The sequence below is a fragment of the Pipistrellus hanaki genome, assembly GCF_964339955.1.
Source record: "Pipistrellus hanaki genome assembly, chromosome: 11".
Taxonomy (NCBI): domain Eukaryota; kingdom Metazoa; phylum Chordata; class Mammalia; order Chiroptera; family Vespertilionidae; genus Pipistrellus; species Pipistrellus hanaki.
In genome coordinates, this window is record NC_140513.1 from 20,070,128 (window position 1) to 20,091,368 (window position 21,241).

Consider the following 21,241-nt stretch of genomic DNA (forward strand, 5'->3'; position numbering starts at 1 on the left):
TCACTGCCCGGATGGGGCGGTAATTCTTAGATCATCTGTAATGCGTAGGTGAAGGGTATTTTTCCACAGAGAAAGGCCAGAGCTGTAAGGCATGGTGAACTCCTTGAAGCTCAATGCCAGCTCTTTGCTTCTCTATCACGGAACACTCCCATCTGCTCTCCTGGGGTTAGCTGTTCCTCTCTGTAGTTAGCATCTCAGTCTGTTTTCTGCCCTGCCTTTTTCCTGAATTCTGAGCCTGCTTCCCCACTTGGCTGTCTTAACGGAGCTTAATGTAATCAAAATGATCATCTTTTGACTCAAAGAGCTAGGAGGGACCTTGGAGATAATATGATACAGTTTCTCAGACTAGAATACTATTTGGACCTTTTCTAAAATAAAAATGTTAAGGTTCGTTTGTGTTCATTAAATTTCTTTTTATTATAATGTTATTTAAATATGTACATATGTGAAACTAGACACCTCCCCCTTTATTGTATATGCTATTGTAAACCATATGATCACTTACAAATTAAATGCAAACCAAATCACAAAACCAATACAATTCAAAGGAATGTAGTAAGACAGCTGACATTGTTTAGCCCAGTGGTCGGCAAAGTCATTAGTCAACAGGGCCAAATATCAACACTACAACAATTGAAATTTCTTTTGAGAGCCAAATTTTTTAAACTTAAACTTCTTCTAATGCCACTTCAAAATAGATTCGCCCAGGCTCTGGTATTTTGTGGAAGAGCCATACTCAAGGGGCCAAAGAGCCACATGTGCTCGCCAGCAGCAGTTTGCCAACCATGGGTTTAGCTTAACCCAAACCATGAGGAGTGACGTGAATATGGTAGGGGCTGCTGTGGTGCCATCCTGTGAGTTTGGACAGCCTATGTTCTAGGTGTTAGTTCTCCAACCATTTTTCCCATGACCTTCATTTGATACCATTTGGCTTTCATTTGGTCCAGTATCATCATTCATAAATCACGTCTGCATCCGTTCCTTCCTCATTAGTCTGCCACAATTATGGTGCCAACACAATCAAACACAAATATAAACTTAGGCTTTGAAATCTTGTGCCAGAACTTGGTTATAAAACAGGCATTTGGAAAATCCAGATATGTTATTCTAGTTTATTTATATGACCACGAAAATGAAAACACAAAATGGTTAAAATTCTCATAGGGAACTCACATGTAACCCATTGAAAATATACCTCCTAGTCCCCACCCTATAACCTCCCCACAAACAGATTCTAGTTTGAGGAACAGCGATTTTGTTTAGCCCTTCACATTAGTCCCAAGGACACTAATGAGAGCAGGAACTAGAATCTGTGTATCTAACGTATCCTGCCTGTCTTAGTGATAATAATAATGGTAAAATATAAGATCTAATCTATATATTTAAAGCCTAAACTACCGAACGACGGTTGCTATGATGCGCACTGACCACCAGGGGCAGACGCTCAACTCAGGAGCTGCCCCCCGGTGGTCAGTGAGCTCCCACAGCAGGAATGCCACTAGCTGACCGATGGGCGCCAGACACAGGGCTCATGTTGGCTAGTGGGAGCCTCTCTTTATGGGGACTGTCTGGGTGCCAGCCTGCAGCAGGTGCAGTGGGGCTGGGATGAGCTGGAGCGGCAGGCAGGAGCAGCAGGCGGCATTGAACTGCCAGTTTCAGCCCAGTCCCCGCAGGCCACGCCAAGGGACCCCACTTGTTGCATGAACCCATGCACCAGGCCTCTAGTATTATATAAGGAAGCAAACACTTCGAATGTGCTAGGCACTCAATAGTGCATTATTAAACTGGTTAATCTTTTGGTGACTCCGTGAAGTACTCATGTCCTTGTTGTGGCTGGGGATCTTGCAGGGTCCCCAGAAGCACATGTCAGGTTCCAATCCAGGCCTTCTGACTCTAGAGTGGGCACTCTAAACCACTATGTCAAATTGCTTTTTGGTGGTAACTTTTTTTTTTCCCCTCCCTCTCAAGATCTTGAAGTTTCCGACTTCTTCACCTTTACCCCTGCCTTCTATGGCTCTTTCCCAGATTTTGGTGTTCCCAAATTCATCTCTCATCCTCATTTCTTAGCTACTGTGGTTCCAATCTCCTCTTCTCATCCGTGTGATAGGAAATCATTTCTGCTGTGGTGTGTCCATTAACCAGTGAGTAGTGGGAAGAATCATACCATCTTAGCAACGAAAGGAGGTCTTCAGGGTAGTCCAGTCCAAGATTCTATTGTACAGATAACAATACTGAGGCACAAAGCAGGAAAGGAATTTCCCTGTGGTCAGCCAAGGAATCAGAGTCCTGTAACAGGATGTGGGGGTTGGGCCATCTGGAATGGACCTGTCTCCACTGGTCTTGAGCATGTAGCTTCTTGCTCAATGTAGCACATGGGTTTAACGAGAGTTAAGAATGGAGAAATAGGCAGGCTTAGTCAAGGCAATTTGCAGTCTTAAGCCAGAGTGCCTGTTGAAGGGAGAAGTAGGGACACAGCATCCTGATACAAAAGGGCTTTCCTAGATTGTATATCATTGCCTACTGGCCGGTCCAGTTAGTCCCTTCCCTTCCTAGTTTATAAAAGATTTGCGTTTTGCTGAGCCAGAAAGAAGGGTGGTTTGTTTCAGGTCCCAGATGCTTAGACTGTCAGAGTTGGAAAGATTTGGCCTCCTCCATGGGAAGTCGACAGAACTGGGGTTTGGGCTAGAATCCAGGAGTCCAGGCTGGGTCTTCCATAGAAGTAGCACAAGAACCAATTTCCTGTAGGCCCAGCCTTCCCTGCCTCACCCACCCCTCCTTTTTAAAGCAGGCTTGGCTTTCTTTGCACGAAAGGTTTAATGTCCCTGGATCTTAGGTTCTGACTGGTAGCGACTTTCCAGTGCACCTGGCTTGGATTTCTAGATGATACTGCTTAACATTGGAACCTGCTGAGGGTTTTGGTGCCACTTGGTTAACTCACCTCGTCAGAACCCAGTCCTTCCCATTAGGTGGGGAAGAAGTTAGCATTTCCATGATCGTTCTTGCCCACAGTGAACAGAAAACCATTGCTCATTTCCCTTTTTCTGCCATCCTGCAGTGTACACACCTGGCCCCAGAGCCTGGCATCAGTGATATGCTCCCCCGCTTAGGGGCCTTGTGTGCTGCTGCCAGGAAGAATAGAAAGGCCGTGTAGAAGCTGGGATCTGCCCTGTGTCTTTGTTTGCTGATGAATTCTGGGGACCTCTCTCTGGTGTCCCCTTTGTGCAAAATCATGGGGACCATCAGCCAGGGTTAGCTTTCTGCTGTTCTTGTGAGGCAAAGAATACATTGAAATTGAGTTGCGAAAGTTAGGTGCAAAGCTCAGTTTGGGTTCAGAGTAACGGTTAACCTGTGTGGGTGGCAGTCATTCAGTACAAACAGGGCTTAGGGGACAGGAAGAGGGATCAGAGTTTTTCCGATCCTCATCTGGTATTAGGCTGAGCCAGAGGCCAAGGTCCCATAGACGTAGAGAGTACGGCCATATTGGCCCCCCCTCCCCCCTTTCTTTTTTTGCCTTTGCTATTAAATATTTTCTCAATTAGATCTGGCCACGTGGCTGGGAAAATAGATAATTCTAGTTATTGTATACATTAGAGCATTGGTATTTTGGCATTGTTTAATGATAGGAATAAGCTATCAAAAATTAAAACTATTTAAGAACCATTATAGAATTTTATAGAATAGATGAAAACTTCATATCTCCTCCCATTTCCATTTTAACTTGATACACTTCTTTCCTATTCTTAGTCTTTGTCAGGTAGTGATAGTTCAAATCCAAATAATAATTCTAATCATTACCTAATTCTAATTCAATTCTGACTGCAGGTTGGCCACCTTATGCCATTAGGTTTAGGGGAACCTCATTTCTCCTAGGTTTTAGTGTCCCCTTCCGTGGAATGGAGAACATTAGAACAAATAGCCATTTATCGTTTCATTTGGGTAGATGTTTATGGCGCATCTACTACATGTGGGACAGTGAACTGGGCACATGGTGGTGAACCAGACATGATTCCTGTCCTTAAAGAAGTGAGAAAAGTGGGTATAAAACACACCATTATGTAAGTAAACATATAATAACACATTGTGATAAGTGTCACGAAGACAGACTGTGGTTCTGTATTGGGTACTGCCAGGCTATGGGTAGGGCCTTAATTTAGAAGGGAAGGTCGTGACATTTAAGCTTCAGCAGCCATTAGCCAGGGGAACATCAGGAGCCCAGAGATCAAGGGAACTGTATTCCTGGCAGAGACACAGAGTGTGAAGGCCACGGGGCCTAACACATGTTCCTGAGTCAAGGAAGAGAAAAGCCAGTGGCGCTGGTGGTGCGAACGCAGTCCGGCTGGGGACAAGCTGGGAGTCGGCAGGGCCAGGCCACAGAGGGCTTTGCAGTTGGCAAAGGGCAGCTGAGTTTTAGTTTAGGTGCAAAAGGAGTCCCTGAGGGTCAGTTTATGCCTGGTCCTCGGCACTGAGGGGCCTTGAGTGACCACAGCCCAGGGAGACCATTGAAGTCATTCCATACACGTGTTCCATTGTATGGTGTGTTTTTTTTTTTTTCCCCTTGAACATTACTCAGTGTGTCTGTTTCCAAATTTCCAAATAATCTTCATATTTATAATAATGATCCTTGATGTGTAGGCTGTGTTTTGTAGTTTTGAAAGCACTTTTATATGCATTGTCTTGATATTCACAGCGATCCTGAGAGGTGTGCATTACAGCTCCTGCTTCGCAGTGAAGAACGGAGTATGGGTTAGTGAAGTAGTTAGAGGTTAGGGGAAGAATTCCATCTCATGGTCCCACATTTACCTTCGGGCTGAATCCATTGACATTTCTGGGAGCTTTACAATAATCTACCAGCACAGTTTTTATTTTTTTAAGTTTATTCTCTATTGCCAACATTTAGATGGTTTCCAGCGTTTGCTGTTATGAATGAAATACTATGAAGATTTTATACATCTAGCCTTTTCTTACTTTTGTATTGTTTCCTTAAGTCACAATCTCAGGAGTAGGATTATTAGGTCAAAGGGGAATGGCCCTCGAAGTCTATGATCAGATGTCCTTCCAAAGGTTTAAGCCAATTTAAAAAGCCGCCATGAATGCATGAGGCTACACACTTTTGTGAGGGCAGGTCTGGGTTTTTAAAAAAAATGTTTTTCCCTCTAGCATTGCTCTGATTTGATCTTTAAGATTTCACTTTAATTCACACAGACTTAATCAGGGATGGGTTTAAAAATGATTTTTCTTTACATTCATATCATATCATCCTAGCAAATTTTATTAAGTAGCGATTCCTTTTCTGGTTATTTTTGGGACATTTATCAAACTGTTATGTCATGAGGGAGCTATTTGGGGTTATTTGTTTGGTCATTTGGTATGTATTTTTTTTATTTTTTATTTTGATGCTGATACAGCACAGAGTGTGCTGTTACTTTTAACACTGAGATCTGGGGCAACTCATTGTTTCACACTCCCTTTTTGCCTCTCAAAATAGCCTGATAATTTCATCTCTTTCTCTTTCCCATTAAATCTTATTACCTTACCAAGTTCTAAAAAAAGTATCCTATCCTTACGTAATGCCCCAGGGGCATTTGGTGATGTTTGGAGACATCTTTTGGTTGTCACTGCCCTGGGCGGGGTGGTTGGTAGAGTACATGTGTGTGCTGAGCATCTTATAGTTCACAGGAGAGTCCCCTCAACAGTTACCTGTGTCAATAGTGCTGCTCTTGAGAATAGCACCTGCTCTCCTGGTGTTCGCTCAGAGTGTCCCATGTTAGAGCTGAGGAGGAACCAGACAGAAGGCACCAAGTGCTGCCTTTGGTGCTCCCAGAGCTGCTCAGCGGAGCAATCACTTAAACATCAGAATTACATATTATTTTAATACCCAACACTAAAGGGAGGCTCCTGATGGTCTGACTTTGGTGAGAAATGCCTTTTGAAAACAACGTTCCTCTCCGGGGGGAGATGGGAGAGGGAGAGATGTGGAGGGGGTGGGTAGGTACCTAAACGAGATTTAGAAGAGTTTTCTATAGGGGTTTATAGCAGTAAAGTATCGGTTTTATTTCCAAGCTATTTCCGAGGCACTATGTGAAGGAAAAATGCTAAGTCTAGGGATGGAGAAATCTTACTTGGATGATGAGTGGAGCCAGAATGGCAAGCCTGGCAGTTAGGTTTCTAGAAGGAGACTATTAGGAAAAGAAATGCCTATCTTGGTCGGGTGGCTGGAGCATCGTCATGTTCACCAAAAGGTTGTAGGTTCGATTCTCAATCTGGGCATATAACTAGGTTTTGGGTTGGGGCGATCAATGTTTCTTTGTCACATCTGTGTATATCTCTCTCTCCCCTCTTCCCTTCCTCTCTCTAAAAAACATATCCTTGGGTGAGGGGAAAAAAAAAAAAGCCTAGAACATCCCCCTGAGCTTGTAAGGTGACTTTTGTGTTCAATGACAGGTATAATTTTAGAGGTGCCGAGTAAAAGGGCATGGGTTAAGTTTTCTCTCCCCATGAGTTTTCTGGTTTGGGTGGTATGAGCTTTGGAGGCAATCTCTTCATTCATTCATACATTTTAGTAACTCAGGCTACCAAGGATTTTGAAGATCAATAATCTAGTGTTGCTTAGTGGCTAAGAGCAGGGACCCTTGAATCAGGCTGGCTTTGAATCCTGGCTCTGCTGTTTATCAACCTTATTGCCAATATAGTAACTCCCAATATAGTAACTCTTTAAGCCTCAGTGTTCTTATCTGTAAAAGGAGTAGAATAATAGTACTAATGAGGTTGTTTGAAGGTTAAATGAGTTAATATATGTACAGTACTTAGAACACTGGTATTTAGTAACATCTGTTTAAGTGTGCGCCTTTATTGTTATTATCACTCTTTTTCTTACCTCTTTTTCTGATCTGCTTACACCCACTGGCGGATTTTCCCCCCTCCTTTGCTATTAGTGCCATGGGGAAGAGTCAATCAACCAATTATTCTGAGCATCTGCTGCCCTACAGGGTCCTAGATGTGGGGGCTGCAGAGATGCCCAGGAACATTAGGCTTGATTCATTGAATCAGATCTGGGAGCCATAGACTAAGTGGCCATCTTTTTTGTTTTTGTTTTTGTTTTTGTTTTTTAGGATGATAAAAGTGGCATTTTAATTAAATAGGGGAAGGATTGATTATCCCCTAAAAAAAATGTTTCAACAGTTAACTGAGATGGGAAGAAAATACTTCACTCTGTATACCAATGTAAATTTGAAATATATCAGCAGATTTAAATGTCAACAAACTGATTCATAAACATACTAGAAAAAAAACATGGAAATATTTTTGTGAGTAAATACTTAGGAAGTTCTTTGGAGGAAGCAAGTATTTAAAAAACATCTCAGGAAAATCCTAAGAAGTTTTATTTCCTGACTAAGAATTGGAGAATGGGTGAACTTATATCTCTGAACATTTCTTGAGAAAGGAGTGAGGAATACCCAGCACTTCCATTGGCCTGCTTAATGCTGTTGATATAGAAATGTATTGCCTATTTCATAATCTCATTGTGCAGGTTTAAGTGGTCATCTTAACGGTATGTGGCCCAAACATGGCTCTAGGAGAGGCATGGTGAATGCACACAGACAGATCTAGGGCTCAGTGGGTCTGGGTGCCAGTGCTGGTGGGCTCCCCTTACCAGGCTGTGGCTCATAACAGTTTGAACCTTTGTTTCTTCTCTTCCGAAATGGTAATCTACCACTGATCTCACAGAGTTATTGTAATAATTAAATGTTAAACATGAGATGTATAAAAATCCCAGGTACACAGTAGGCACTCAGTATTGGCTGTAGCTATAATACATCTATAGGCCATGAATTCATTTTACCTCTGTGGAACCTGTGGATTTTTTTGATCATGCCACCAAGTGCAGTCAGGTCCCACATGGGCCACTTCCTGTGTCAAATAGAATTTTATATGTGGCCTCTGGGGTTGGACAGAAGTGGCTGCTAGTCTCAACCCTGCCATGGACCAGCCCTATGATGACCCTCCCTTGCGCTTTAGCCTTGGATTCAATGTCATAATCTGTATATAGCGTGCCTACTACATAAATGGTAGCTACTATTTATCCTGAAAGCACAAATGGTAGTTTCAGAGCTTAAGTTTGATGCAATCTTATTCATCCTCTTCATTTTCTTTTTTTCTGAGTTGATTATTCTTTTCTGAATTCATCCCCAGTTATGCAATTTTTGACAAGTTTTATTGCTGTCTGGGAAATATTTGTGATTTTATTCAGCTATAAGCTTGGGATAGATATAATTTTGTGTGCTGCTTTTTTCACTTAATATTATATGGTTAATGGTATGTGTGTTTCATAAACATTATTGTAATGACTGCCTATTGAATTGTTGAGTAGATGTACCATAATTTAATCATCTCCCTAGCGCTGTGTAATTATTTCTAGTATTTTTTTCATTTATAGCGTTTCAGTGAACAAATACATATATGTAGCTTTTTGACATTTTGAATTTAGGTCTATAGGTCATAGCCCCAGTGATATTATTTGGTCAAAGGGGATAAACGTGTCTTCTGATACATTTGGCCAAATTGCTTTCCCAAATGGCTCAACTGCTTTGTATTTCCATCTTCCTTATTTTTATAAACTTTAGTTCATCCTCTTACTCAACAAGCATTGTTAAGCTCTCAGGGTGTGGCAGGCCTAGTGAGAAGGAAGTGACACTCATATAAATAGGGTCCCTGATGTGCCAAGTGCTGATAAAGGCAGAGAGTATCTGGGGAGAAGCCTCCGACCCTCCCCAGGAGGGACTTCCACTCAGCAGGAGAGGCCCAATGTCGTTGGAGAGCTTGCAGATTTCAGTGTGTATAGCCTCTTTGGGATCACTTATGGAACTACTTAGCAAGACGAGTGCCATCTTTGGTCTTGGAGACCCTAGTAACAGCATGCCTTCTTTCAAAGAGGGACCCATTTGTCTTTTATGTTTTTCCTGGTGTGCTGTCTTTAGTATACTATCCCTCATAGTTAGAGGCTAATGGTGTTTTTTTTTTGTTTTGTTTTTTGTTTCATTTATGGAAAATTTGGGAAAGCATTTTAAAAATTACCCATTTTCTTATCACCTCAGGACATACACTGTTATCACCCTTATATTGCTTTTCAAATAGAAGATTTTAAAAAAAAGGTTAATGTGGATCATATCAAAGGCATTTGCAAATTAAAAATGGGCTGTTTAAAATTCCCAAAATCCAACAATAAATAATAAGAGAAACTCTAAGACAATCTGAAGCACCAATAATCAGCAGAAAGGTTAACTTAATTACAGTCCATTCACAGTGTAGAATATTAAGTGGCCATTAAAATTCATATTTTAGGAGAATATTATATATAATGGAAAACACTCCCAGTATGATGCTAAATAAAAAAGCAAAATACAAAACTATATATGATATCTATTCTCAATTTTATAGAAAAAATATTATTTATGTATGCATAGAATAAAAAACAAAAATGTTAAGAGAGAACCATTGTTAGCTCAATTTAGTAGGAATTCTTGCTGCAAAGTAGGATTGGGGTAATTTATATCTACTTTTTTAATTTTACATTTTTTAATCTTGATTTTTCTATAAAAAACATATATATGGTCTTGAGGTTGATGAAAATAATTCTATTAAAAAAGGAGAGGGAGGGGGGATTTCATACCAGTGTCTCTTGGCTTTATGGTGCTGAAGCCACAGTTGTAATTTCTCTTAACCACAGGCTTCATCGCTCTTTTGGGTTCTTGGTATTCATCCTAATTAGAACACCAGAGTCTAGAAATGAGAGAAAGAAAGAGGTGAGATTCTTCAGGCAGTGTAACTACAGATGTCCCCAACTTACGATAGTTTGACCTAACAATTTTTCAACTTCACAGTGGTGCGAAAGTGATACCCATTCAGTAGAAACCGTACTTTGAATTTGGATCTTCTGGGCTAGCAATATGCAGTATGGTCTGTCTTGGGATGCTGGAAGCAACAGTAAGTTGCAGCTCCCAGCTGGGCATGCGTTCACAAGAGTGAACAACCCACAGTCTTCAGTGAGATGGTTTTGCCTAACTATAGGCTAATGTAAGTGTTCTGAGCACATTTAAGTCAGGTAGGCTAAGCTATGATGTTCAGTAGGTTAGGTGTATTGAATGCATTTTTGACTTACAGTATTTTCAGTTATAACAGATTTATTGGTGAATAACCCCATTGTAAGTAGAGGAGCATCTGTAGTTGTCAGAATACCAGTGGTTCAATTAAATTACTGTCTAATGATTTCCATTCTGTTCCCGTGCTTTATTTGTTCCTTGGTAACTCATTGAGGCAGGGTTTTCCTTTAGAGAAACCTCATTGCTTTAACCTGTGGATCGGGCTTACTTATACGTTTAATGATCTTCTACCCACTGGAGAGATGTTGACCAGACCTTGCTGGATGGAGGGCTTTGCACTCTTCCCAGCTCTTTCCAGTCCTGGGTGTGGAGGTGAATGAGGAATTCTGTGTGAATTGCCATTGTCCTTAGGAGCCTTCTTCTCAGTCCCATGGCGGGCAACTTTGTGTGCATTTGAAGAACAGAGGTGGTGTACATTTAGCACAGCAGGGCCCGCCCGATGGCTCTGTCCTTCCTCTTTCAATACATGACCATCATTGTGTACCTGAAACTGTGCTAATGCTGGGATACAGAGATGACTGGACCCAGTGCTTGCCTGCAGGGTGCTCATATTGCTGTGAAGAAGCCAGTGGTAGAATTAGATGATTTCAGGGGCTCGGCTCCTGTGGGAGCTGAAGAGAAGGGCATTATGTCTGTTTGAGACTTGCAGAATGAGCAGAAATGAGCCAGATGCCGCAGGATGGGCAGCATCTTCCCATTCTTAAGGGAAACGCAGCAGTATAGAATAGTATGTCACAAGGTGAGAACTGCAGACAGTGAAGTGGTATGAAAACTTAGAGAATGGTGGGAGAGACTGGAGAAGTCTGTCAATTGCTGAGTTAACTTCTCTGTGGATTTCCCAAAGCCCAAAAGTGTCAGGCATCCGTATTACTATTTAAACTCACAGTGCTCCATCTTATTTCCCTCTCAGTGCCAGTTGTTGCTGGAAGTGGCCTGGCCTCTGTTTATCTTCCTGATCCTGATCTCCGTTCGGCTGAGCTACCCACCCTACGAACAACATGAATGTGAGTATCTGAGCATCCTGCCTGAGACTCTCCACCGGCAAGAGAAATCCAGGCCATGGACATGGGCTAACCTTGACCTCTCCGGAGACACTATCTTTGGGAAACACTGTAGATGGGTTGGCGCAGAAAAGCAAGGCTCTCAATTTTTGAATAAGTCTTGAACTCAGGAAGCTGTTTTTAGTCCTAGGGAGTGGTGATAATAATAACAACTATAATAATAGCCAATGTCTGTTTCATACATTTTAAATCATGAAAGTAAAATAACCTTGCTGATGGTTCAGAAGGTGGTGATTAACAAAGGCCGCTTGGGCAGTGAGTGCTTTGACACCACCATCATTTCTCTTTACTACACAGGTGCAAATCATGGAACATAATTCTAAGCAGCAGTTGCGTAGAGCTTCTCAGATCGACTAATATTATTTTATTTGATTCTCATAACAATCTTGTAAAATAGACTTGATTATTACCCTTTGCTTAATAAGTTCATTGGGGCTCAGCAAAGGGCAGGGACTTGCCCAAGGCCACACATCTAATAAGTGACAAAGATGAAGTAAAAAGCTCAGGTCCTCTGACTCCCAAAACCTGTTTTGATCATAGCCTTTACAGTGAGCATAATAGAGAATACAGTAGTGGCCAAGGTCACACACTCTAGATGTCAGGTTACTTGGGTTTGAATCCTGGCTTCAGCAATTCCTGGGTATATCACATTGGGCAGGCGACTTAGCTTCTTGGTACCTGAGTGTTCTCATCTCTATAATAATCCCCATGCTAGCCGGTTGTTGTTATTCCACAATCATGTCTTTCTCTCCTGTCTGGGCACACTGCATGGATTGACACTATGAAAATGTCCCAGTCTGAATGATCCACATGTATGTAGGAGGTTTAGCTGGAACCTCTGTTCCATTGCTCCTATAACTTTTCCTACTATTAACCAGCTCTCCCACACCCTGCCAGCCTCCTGGACTTATGGGATATGTAATGGTATAATATATCATGTTTCTATCATGTATAGACTTACAGGATACCGTTCCTCAGGAAAGGGGTGGCTCCAGGTCACCTGTTAATTGTGTTCTTGGTCTGGTCCACGGCACATCGAGGCAGTTATTTACCTGCTAATTTGCTAACACACATTACATATACTCAAGTTTTAGGGAAAAAAATGCCATACAACCTCAGGGCATTCTACCAGATGTGATTTTCAGAATTCACCAGAAAGGGGGAAAATGTAAAATGAAATACTCACTTAGTTTAAGAGCTTGGGAGGTAATTCTGCCTTCTCTTTTGGCATCCCAAAGATGGATGAGTAACTGCATATTTGATTTTAAAAAAATATTTTATTGATTTTACACAGAGAGGAATTGAGAGGGACAGAGAGTTAGAAACATCGATGAGAGAGAATCATCGATCAGCTGCCTCCTGCACACCCCCCACTGGGGATGTGCCCACAACCAAGGTACATGCCCTTGACTGGAATCGAACCCTGGACCTTTCAGTCCGCAGACTGACGCTCTATCCACTGAGCCAAACTGGTCCTGGATGCATATTTAATTTTATTTAAGAGTTGCCCTAAGCCCCACTGATGGGAAAACTCGGTTTTTTCACCTGCTTGGCTGTTCTCTCTCTGGAACAATTCCAAGTAGGCAAAGATGGTGTAGTAGAAACAGGCCTGCTTTGGATCAGACAGAAATTGGGGTCTGCCCCTCTGGTTTGCTGCCTCTCTTATCTCTGACACCTGCTGAGGTTGTGATCTTGAACAAGTTGTTGAATTTTAACCCAGAGTTATCTGAATCTAGGCCATAGAATCTCAGAAATGCTGTCAGAATTTTCAGACCTATAGAAGCCAGATAAGACTCTTGCCTCCCACCTATGCACTTCTTGCCACCTCACCTACTGTTCTAGGGACCTGGCTGGAAGGTAGATTGCTTAGGCAAATCTTGCAGAGGTGTGTTGTCTCTGGAAACAAAGGATTTGCATATAATTCTTTCCCATAAATCTTTCCCCGTCTGGCCCAGAGCCTTCCAGGCCCTCATTAGTTTCCTGGGTCCTGGGACTCCATTTGATCGTCATCCTGTGCCCCTTGCCAAGTCGTCTTCCTGCTTTTGCTTGCAAATAAGGTGGGACACAACACACAGGGAAGGGTCTTTGCTTCACCCACCAGGTTTAGCCCGAAATACCTTCACCTCCCATGGCCCTGTGCTGTTGGACTGACACCCACCCTGTCCTTGGTGGCAGAATCTCGGGGAGGTTCATGGGGAGACTCCTGCGGTCCTTGGAGTCCTTGGTTGGGTTACATAAATCTCTCTGCATGAGGAGCAGCTGACTCAGGCAAGGGACCTTGTTTGGTTTTCCTTGAACTATTACCAGGGAGATAAGGAGGTTAACTGAGTAAATGTTGAACAGGCCAGAGTCCCTGCAGAGTAGCCACAGGGATCAGATCTTGTTGCATCCTTGCTGAGGATGCTGACTCTCCATGGAATATGAAGAGACAAAAAGGACAGGGAGAAGTGCCCAGTACTGAAATGCAGGGTAGCCAGGCCTGGCTGTGGGTTAGCTTTTGGGAAGAGTCTCGTTAGCATATTTGCGTGAAATTAGTAGGATGAATAAAACAGGGGTCCTGCTTGGGAGGCAGGTTGTGGCTATGAGATTTGGAGTATTCCTAGAGGGACAGTCGCAGAGGAAGGGCGACTATAGGCTCACCACCGCAGTGCCTCAGAAATCCTGACAGCCTTTACACCGCGCCAGGCCCTGAGCGGCATTCTTGCCTGTCAGAACTCCCGGATGCCTCCTGCAGCTCTGTGAAGTAGATTGTATTTTATCACTGTTTTACAGATGAGGAAACTGAGAGTTGGCAGTTCAGAGACGGCCAAAGTCTTCGCTTCGTGTATTGCAGGGACTGGATGTGAATCCCAGTAGATCTGACCCCAAAGTCTGTGCAGCCCACAGCTTTTTGCTGCCTAGAGAGCCATGGCTCTCAATGGGTGTTGACTCTTTGGGGTCACAGGACACGCTGAGAATGTGATGGGAGCTGCAGCGTGGCCTTTCCGTCCAAAGGAATTCGCGCATGTTTGGTCCTCAGGTTCGGAGCTCCTGCTCCGGGGCACATTTATCACGACATCCTGGAAGCAGCGCCAGGGCAGACTGCCCCAAACCAAACTGAGCCTTTGATCAGCCAACTACACACCCAGGCCTGCTGTTGGTCACATGCTCCCCCATAATGAAGGAAAAGGAGAGTGAGAGATGACCTATTGAATGGGACTCATGGTTCTGATGAGGGACACGAGCAGCAGATGACCTCTGACCCCAATTAGCCTGTTTATTCAATATCTCTGAGGAGCTTGTGAGCTGGCAGAGGAGGTGACACCAAACAGTGGACAGTACAGAGAAACCCAAGAAGGGCTCAGTTGCACAGGAGGGCACCAATACGAGGGAAGAACATGGATGTGGATGATGGAACTGTGGGTTTCACCCCCAGTCCTGCCTACGGGTTCCCTGACTGCTCTTCACCAGCCACTGCATCTTCCTGCTTAGAGAATGAAGGAATCGCATTGGATTAGGCCCGTGGTCGACAAACTGTGGCTCGAGAGCCACATGTGGCTCTTTGGCCCTAGAATGTGGCTCTTCCACAAAATATCATACCACCACCTGGGTGAGTCTATTTTGAATAAGTGGTGTTAGAAGAAGTCTTAAGTTTAAAAAATTTGGCTCTCAAAAGAAATTTCAATCGTTGTACTGTTGATATTTGGCTCTATTGACTAATGAGTTTGCCGACCACTGGATTAGGCCATCCTCAGGGCCCCTCTGAAGAGTGAGGGGGACTGTGGGAGTTGAACTGATGATCAGGTGCTAGCTGCATACCAGCCCCTTTCTGCATATGGTTTAATCTACCCATCTCGCCATGTCTCCAAGGTTTGTGCCACGAATTCCATTCTGCACATGATGTTAAGTAGATCAAGAATCGCTATCTGGTGCCAGGTTTCCAACTTAGGGTCGGATTCCTCGGAGGTGGCAGGCCTCTGGGACATGGGGGAGAGACAGGCAGATTTGCGATGAGACAGTATGGAGCCGATAGAGATAAGGATCAAGTCCCCAAACTGCTTCAAAAAACTGATGTTTCTTCTGTGCTTTTCTTGTCTATGTCAACAGGCCACTTTCCAAACAAAGCCATGCCCTCTGCAGGAACGCTGCCCTGGGTCCAGGGGATTATCTGCAACGCCAATAACCCGTGCTTCCGGTACCCAACTCCTGGTGAGGCTCCTGGTGTTGTCGGAAACTTTAACGAGTCCATGTAAGTACCAGGTCTGGTTTTCTTTCTTAAACTTATCAGTTAGATCTTCTCTTCCCTTCTCAACCTCTGGAGAATTCTGAGTGGTTGGATTTGAGTGAAGTTGCTTTTGTCAAGGTTTGTGCGATGAAGTCCGATGAATGAGGGCAGGGAGAACTGCTGACAGATTTAAGATTGTGGAGCTGCAAGTCATGTGGCTGTGGGGGAGGGGGAAAGGGGCAGTTGGGGGTGTGGAGAGACAGTTGTTCCTCAAAAAACTGACTGATACATTGAGAAGGAGTGGTTTTCATGGCCCCTTCTATGCAGAAATATTAAAAACTTTATTTTATAAGTGTGTCCATTTAAAGGTGAACATAACCCAAGCTGGATTCATCTTACACATATTCATTCTGAATTTGGGGTTTTATTCTGCTTCTAAAAGAAGTTAAGTTTTTTTTTTTTTTGTGGATCCCAAGAGTAGCCTGAGTCCTAGGAACTATGTCCACTGTGTCCCATGGATAAGTGGGCCGTATGTGTGTGTGTGTGTGTGTGTGTGTGTGTGTGTGTGTGAGGGAGGGAAGGTAGGCTTCCTGGAGACGAGCCACATGGGCTGGGCCTTGAAGGAGATGGCAGGATTTGGCGGACACGTGGGTGGAGCATTTGGGGCTGGGCTGGCAGGTGTTTAGAAGCCTGGGGTATCAGGGAAGCTGGGCATGGGGAGCAGCAGGAGTGGAGAACCTGGCAGCCAGGTTTCCTTCAAGTGGGAGAGGGAGCTGGCCTAACAGAGCTTTTGTGCTTCTCTTGTCCTCCCTGCAGTGTGTCCCGCCTGTTCTCAGATGCCCAGCGGCTGCTCTTATACAGCCAGAGAGACACCAGCATGAAGGACTTACACAAGGTTCTGAGAACACTGCAGAAGATTGAGAACAACAGCTCAAGTAAGCTAAAGCCTTGCTCTGTATCGGTGTATCATTGGAACTTATCTGTCCCAGGGAGAGAGCAGCTCAGGCGGCCTGGTGCTTGGCCTTCCTAACTCTCCCCTGCTGGGTTTTCCTCCTCTGTGGCTGGGCTGGGGGCCTTTAGAAACTGGGAAAACAGTGAGTGCCCTGGCCTCCTCCAGGTGACAGAAGAAAACCCCCCAGAGAGGAATGGCAGGCCCGGTGTTAGGACAGCTAGAGGTGCAAGGTGCTTCCAACTTCATTTCTCTGGAGTCAGCACTATGGTTGCAGTGAATGGGCAGATTTATAGACGGGGATATTTCTGTGCAGATAAGAGCAATTAAAGATGCAACTTAATATGGATAAGTGAAAGCAGGCATTTACTTCTAAAAGGAAAATGCAATTCATCTTCCCCCTAGTCATTTGATTGAGCCTGATGGACATTTGAACTCTGGTCTGTAAAAAGCGAAATCTTGATCTCTGATTGGATAAGTGCCGGGCACGCCATTAAGGAAGTGTCTGCGGAGCAGGCAGTTTGTTGGCCAAGGTGTTGGCTGAAGAAGTTGTGGAGATTCCCTGTGAGGCCGCAGGCAGGGAGCGTGGGAGCAGTCCCCTGGGTGCAGACCACAGTGGTGTGCCTGGTCTGCAGAGAATTTATTTAAAAGCAATACTGAAGCCCAGTGAAAGTCAGCCTTCTTTTCATCATCACCACGCACTGTTGGTTCTAAACAATGTCAGTGATCAATTACTCCCCATCATGGGCCTGCCGCTGCCACTGCTCAAGGAACGTTCTTTTTACTTAGTTTGGTGTTTTGGGTGGACTGGCCTTCTCAGAAAGGCCTCCCGGTTTGGGATCCACTTGGCAAAAGAAGAAATGGTGTAAAGTGTTAGGGTTCAAACTAGAGTTGGACTGCAGACAGATCTGACCTCCCCCTGGGCAGGGAAACAGGCAGTGGGCGGTGAGGGACCTAACCACAAAGGGAAGCAAGGCTGGGCCTGGTGGCACTGAGAAGGTGTTGCTTCACATCGGATAGAGGTGTGCTGGCACTTAGGGTCAGTGTCGAGGGCCCTCCAGCTGGACTGCGTTTGGCAGCATGGCCAGGCCTCCTGGATGCTGTTTCCGTGTCCTGTAGGCCCCTGGTCCTGCACACGTGTATCTGTCCCAGCGCAGTACACAGAGGTGCAAACGCCAAGCAAAGCATCAGTCCTTCCTTATCTACCGAAGGGCACCGCCTGGTAGACTAGAGACGGAGCTCGGGTGATCCTTCTACTGCAGGGGCAGTGTGGCCCAGAGGAAAGCGTTGGAAGACCGTTAGGATATTTTACTTTGTGGTTTTGTGACTTTGTGAATAAGTCCCTTGGGTCCTTTTGGCTTCTCATTGGTGAATTTGGGACAATAGGAGAAACTACCTCACGGGATTAATTTGAGGGATAAATGATGTATAACATTTAATTGCTTAAAAATAGCGTCTGGAACATGAGAAACATCTAGCGAATATGAGCTATGATTATTTTGGAGTGGAGACATGTTGGCCAAGCCATTTAACCTTTCTGAGCCTTCATTTCCTCAGCTATAAATGAATAGGTAACTTGCAATGCAAACTATAAAGTCTTAAGTGTCTGGCACACAGTAGGTGTTCAATAAATGGGAGAAAATGTTGTTCTTATGTGTCAGTGATGCATTTCAGAGCACCTGGCCTCGCTCTTCTGCTCAATTCATCTCCCCCCTAGTCAAGTTCATGGCTGGAAAAATAGATGGGCTGATGGGGGTGAGCTGTTAAACAGAGTTTCAGATCTTAGTGGGGCTTCCTCAGACACAACTATGTTTTTTCTTTGAGCAACTGGCCATAGGAGTTCGGGTGGGCAAGATAAGCCAAAACTGCATTCGAAAACTTTCTCTGCTCAGCTCTTAAGAGAGAAGATCTATTCTGATTGTGTCCGATCAGTGCTTAGCTCTCCATCCACTCTCCTTTTCTGTCCCGTAGCCACTTCTTACATTGCTTCCTCCTTTCTTTGCCTGTCTTGCTGCATAGAGCCAGGCCTCCGTCCAGAGGGAAATGGGGCAAGTGTTGCTTCTTCCTCGGTGAAGTCAGCCACGTTTTGCTGGATTTGACCAGCACTCTGGGTTTCAGAGAGTCAGGGGCTGAGAGGTGCCATGCAGATGCTGGCTGAGAGGCCTGCACGTGGCTCTCCTGCCCTGTCCCCATCAGCATGGGCAGGATCCTTGGTCTGAAGCCCTGCCATCCTCAGCCTTCTCTCCCTTACACCCACTTCCCCAGAGGGGGACCTCCCTCTCACACGGCAGCTCTTTTTGGGTGTTGACAGCTTTCATTATCAGAAAATATCCACTGCCCTGCTAGACCTTTTAGAGAATGAGGCTAATTTTATTTCCCGTGAAATATTTAAAGACAGCTCTCATTTTTTTCCTACCCTTTCATCCCCTTGCCCCCAATTTTTTATTTTTCTAGGCTTAGGGAATGATTTTCCCCTCTCTGATCTCTGAGTTGGGTCTCCAGCTTGCCCATCCCTTTGGCTAGATTTTTGGGTCAGTGGCATGACTGCCATTTTCTGTATATTCGTGGCACGCATCTGGTTTGCTCGGCCTTTCTGATGTGCTCTGAAATAAGTCCCGAGGCTTACGCTGGAATTTACTTAGGGGAAAGGGTCACAAGTTCCTGTCTGTTGGATTTACTGGCAACACTGAGAACTAACTTTGATTTGGCTTTGATCTTTGAGTCTCAAAAAGGCATGATCCCCAGAGGGCAGGCAGGCTTTAGGGACACGGCAGTGTGGTTGGCGATGGCAGGGTGTTGAGGAAAGGGGTTGTAGAATTGTCATCTTGTAAACATCCGCCGGGCAGTACACTTTGGTGCGAAGAGAACACACTTGGCAGCCAGGCTGTCTTGGTGCAGATCTTGGCTCTGCTGCTTACCAGGTCATTCCCTAACATCTCTGTCTCAGTTTCCTCAAAGCAGAGGCATTCACAGAACCTTCTCAGAGACATTTGGGGAATAAATGAGCCAATAACGATAAAGCATATAGTTTAGTATCTGGCACATGAAAAGCACCAGGCTTGTACTTCCCTTCACTGCATTTTCACAACCATCATGCGAGGCAGGAAAATTTTGATCCTTTTTATGCCTAAGTAACTTGCCTAAGGAAATACAGCGGACAAGTGGTGAGAGAAGAGCTACACTGTCGGTCTTTCATTCTCTGCTATTACTACATCCTAAAGAGAGCAGCCCAGTGAAGCCAGAAACGTCTTAAAGGAAACAGGATACTAGCATTCGTGGGCTGGGATCAGAAAGGAGACAGGAGGGCTTCCGAAAGAGCAATGCCAGACTTCCTCCACTTCCCTGCTTCATGGGTCACGGGCATGGGTGGACCGCTCCCCAAGGCCCATCCAGAAAGAACATCCTGTGACTCACAGCCCCTTCTCCTTTCCCGCCTGAACCCTCCCCTCCCCGGGAGCAGCCGTTGAAGGAGGAGGTTGCAGCCCCAGACTTCGTGTTTTGTCCCTGTGGGTCCCCTGTGTGTCATCTTGTTGGAAGAACTCATGACATATGTGTCAATATCATGTCATCAAACTGGAAATTCCTTTAAATCCTTGGGTGACTGCAATTCACATTCTGCATGCACTTGTCAAAAGTTCTAATTTAGGGCCTTAGGGTTTCATCTTTTGAAACCTTTCTACCTAACGTGTGAGAGGTGTCCCGGATCTGTCATGGCCAGCCTGCTCCGAGAGCCCTGGCCCCTTGTTTGCCGTGGAGCTGTTCCCAGCCAGGCTGCAATCCGGTGGCTGCCACGCTTGCTGCAGCGCTGTGTTGAAATCCTGCCTGAACGAAATCGAGTCAAAGGTCAACGTTACCCAGGCAAGAATAGAGGGCACAATTGGACTCGACGACAGACAGGACAGCGTGTAACCCGCAATATTGGACCGCCTTTAAAAAGTTTGCATTGCTCTAATCTCTTCCATCACAGGCTCCTGCCTTCAAGGAGCACCAGGCAATATGGCTGCTTTGAACACTAGCACTAGTGTTTGGGGGTCAGTGGGCATTTAAAAGTTTGTTGAACCAAATGCAAGTTCACATACCATGTAAAATACTTTAAGAACTATGTGGCTCCCAAACTTACAGAACTCCCATTGGTTTCAAATGGTTCAGAGAGCATAACCTTACATTTTCTGGTTTCTCTTGGGAACCCATCACATCATTGTCTTCATGACTTTATCAACCACTTATTTTGAACTTATTTAATTTTCAGCTTGTATTTTCTCATACATACCTAACAAGTCAGTATTCAGGATACCTACACCCCGATAAGGTAGACCCCCGTTTACAGAGAAATGCAGGCTCTGAGAGCCCAAGCCACCTCTCTCCAAGGCCACATAACTGGAACATTCTGGAACCAGGTTATCCAGAATCTGGAACCTGAGATTTTTGTATCCCCTGAGCAAGCCTTCACTGTAGAGAGGGAGACTTCTCCTGAGCTGGAAGCTCAGGCTGAGATGCCCAGCAGCAGGGACCTGAGGCTAGGTGTACACCAGGCTCCTGGCCTTCTCTCATCCACCAAGGAGTCACCTCTGGGGACAGTCAGGCCACCAGCTTTCCCTGTTTCTCCTGAGCCCTGACCTTCCCAGAGGAAGCCTGGTCTTCCCAGTGGGGGTCCAGCCATCTCAGTGGAACAGGCAGGAGCTGTCCTTAAAAAGGGGAATCCAGCCCTGCCACCCAGAAAACAAACCAAAACTGCAACAAAAAACCACCACGAAGAAACCCAAGTGTGTTTGTTACCAGCGCTTATTTAGGAGAGAAATGCTTCCAAGTTCTGTTTATAACGCCAGACAAGCTAAGGCTGAGAAAAGCCACCAGTTGGAATTTGGCCCAG

At 44.8% G+C, this 21,241-nt stretch overlaps 1 protein-coding gene across 1 annotated transcript in view; it reads left to right on the forward strand.

Moving 5' to 3' along the window:
- ABCA1 (ATP binding cassette subfamily A member 1) overlaps positions 1-21,241 on the forward strand; it is a 112,332-nt gene that overhangs the window by 21,257 nt on the left and 69,834 nt on the right. Inside the window, exons 3-5 of the mRNA XM_084899342.1 lie at positions 11,068-11,161; positions 15,305-15,446; positions 16,239-16,357. Coding sequence (XP_084755468.1) covers positions 11,068-11,161; positions 15,305-15,446; positions 16,239-16,357 — 355 coding nt within the window. The remainder of the gene's footprint in view (positions 1-11,067; positions 11,162-15,304; positions 15,447-16,238; positions 16,358-21,241) is intronic.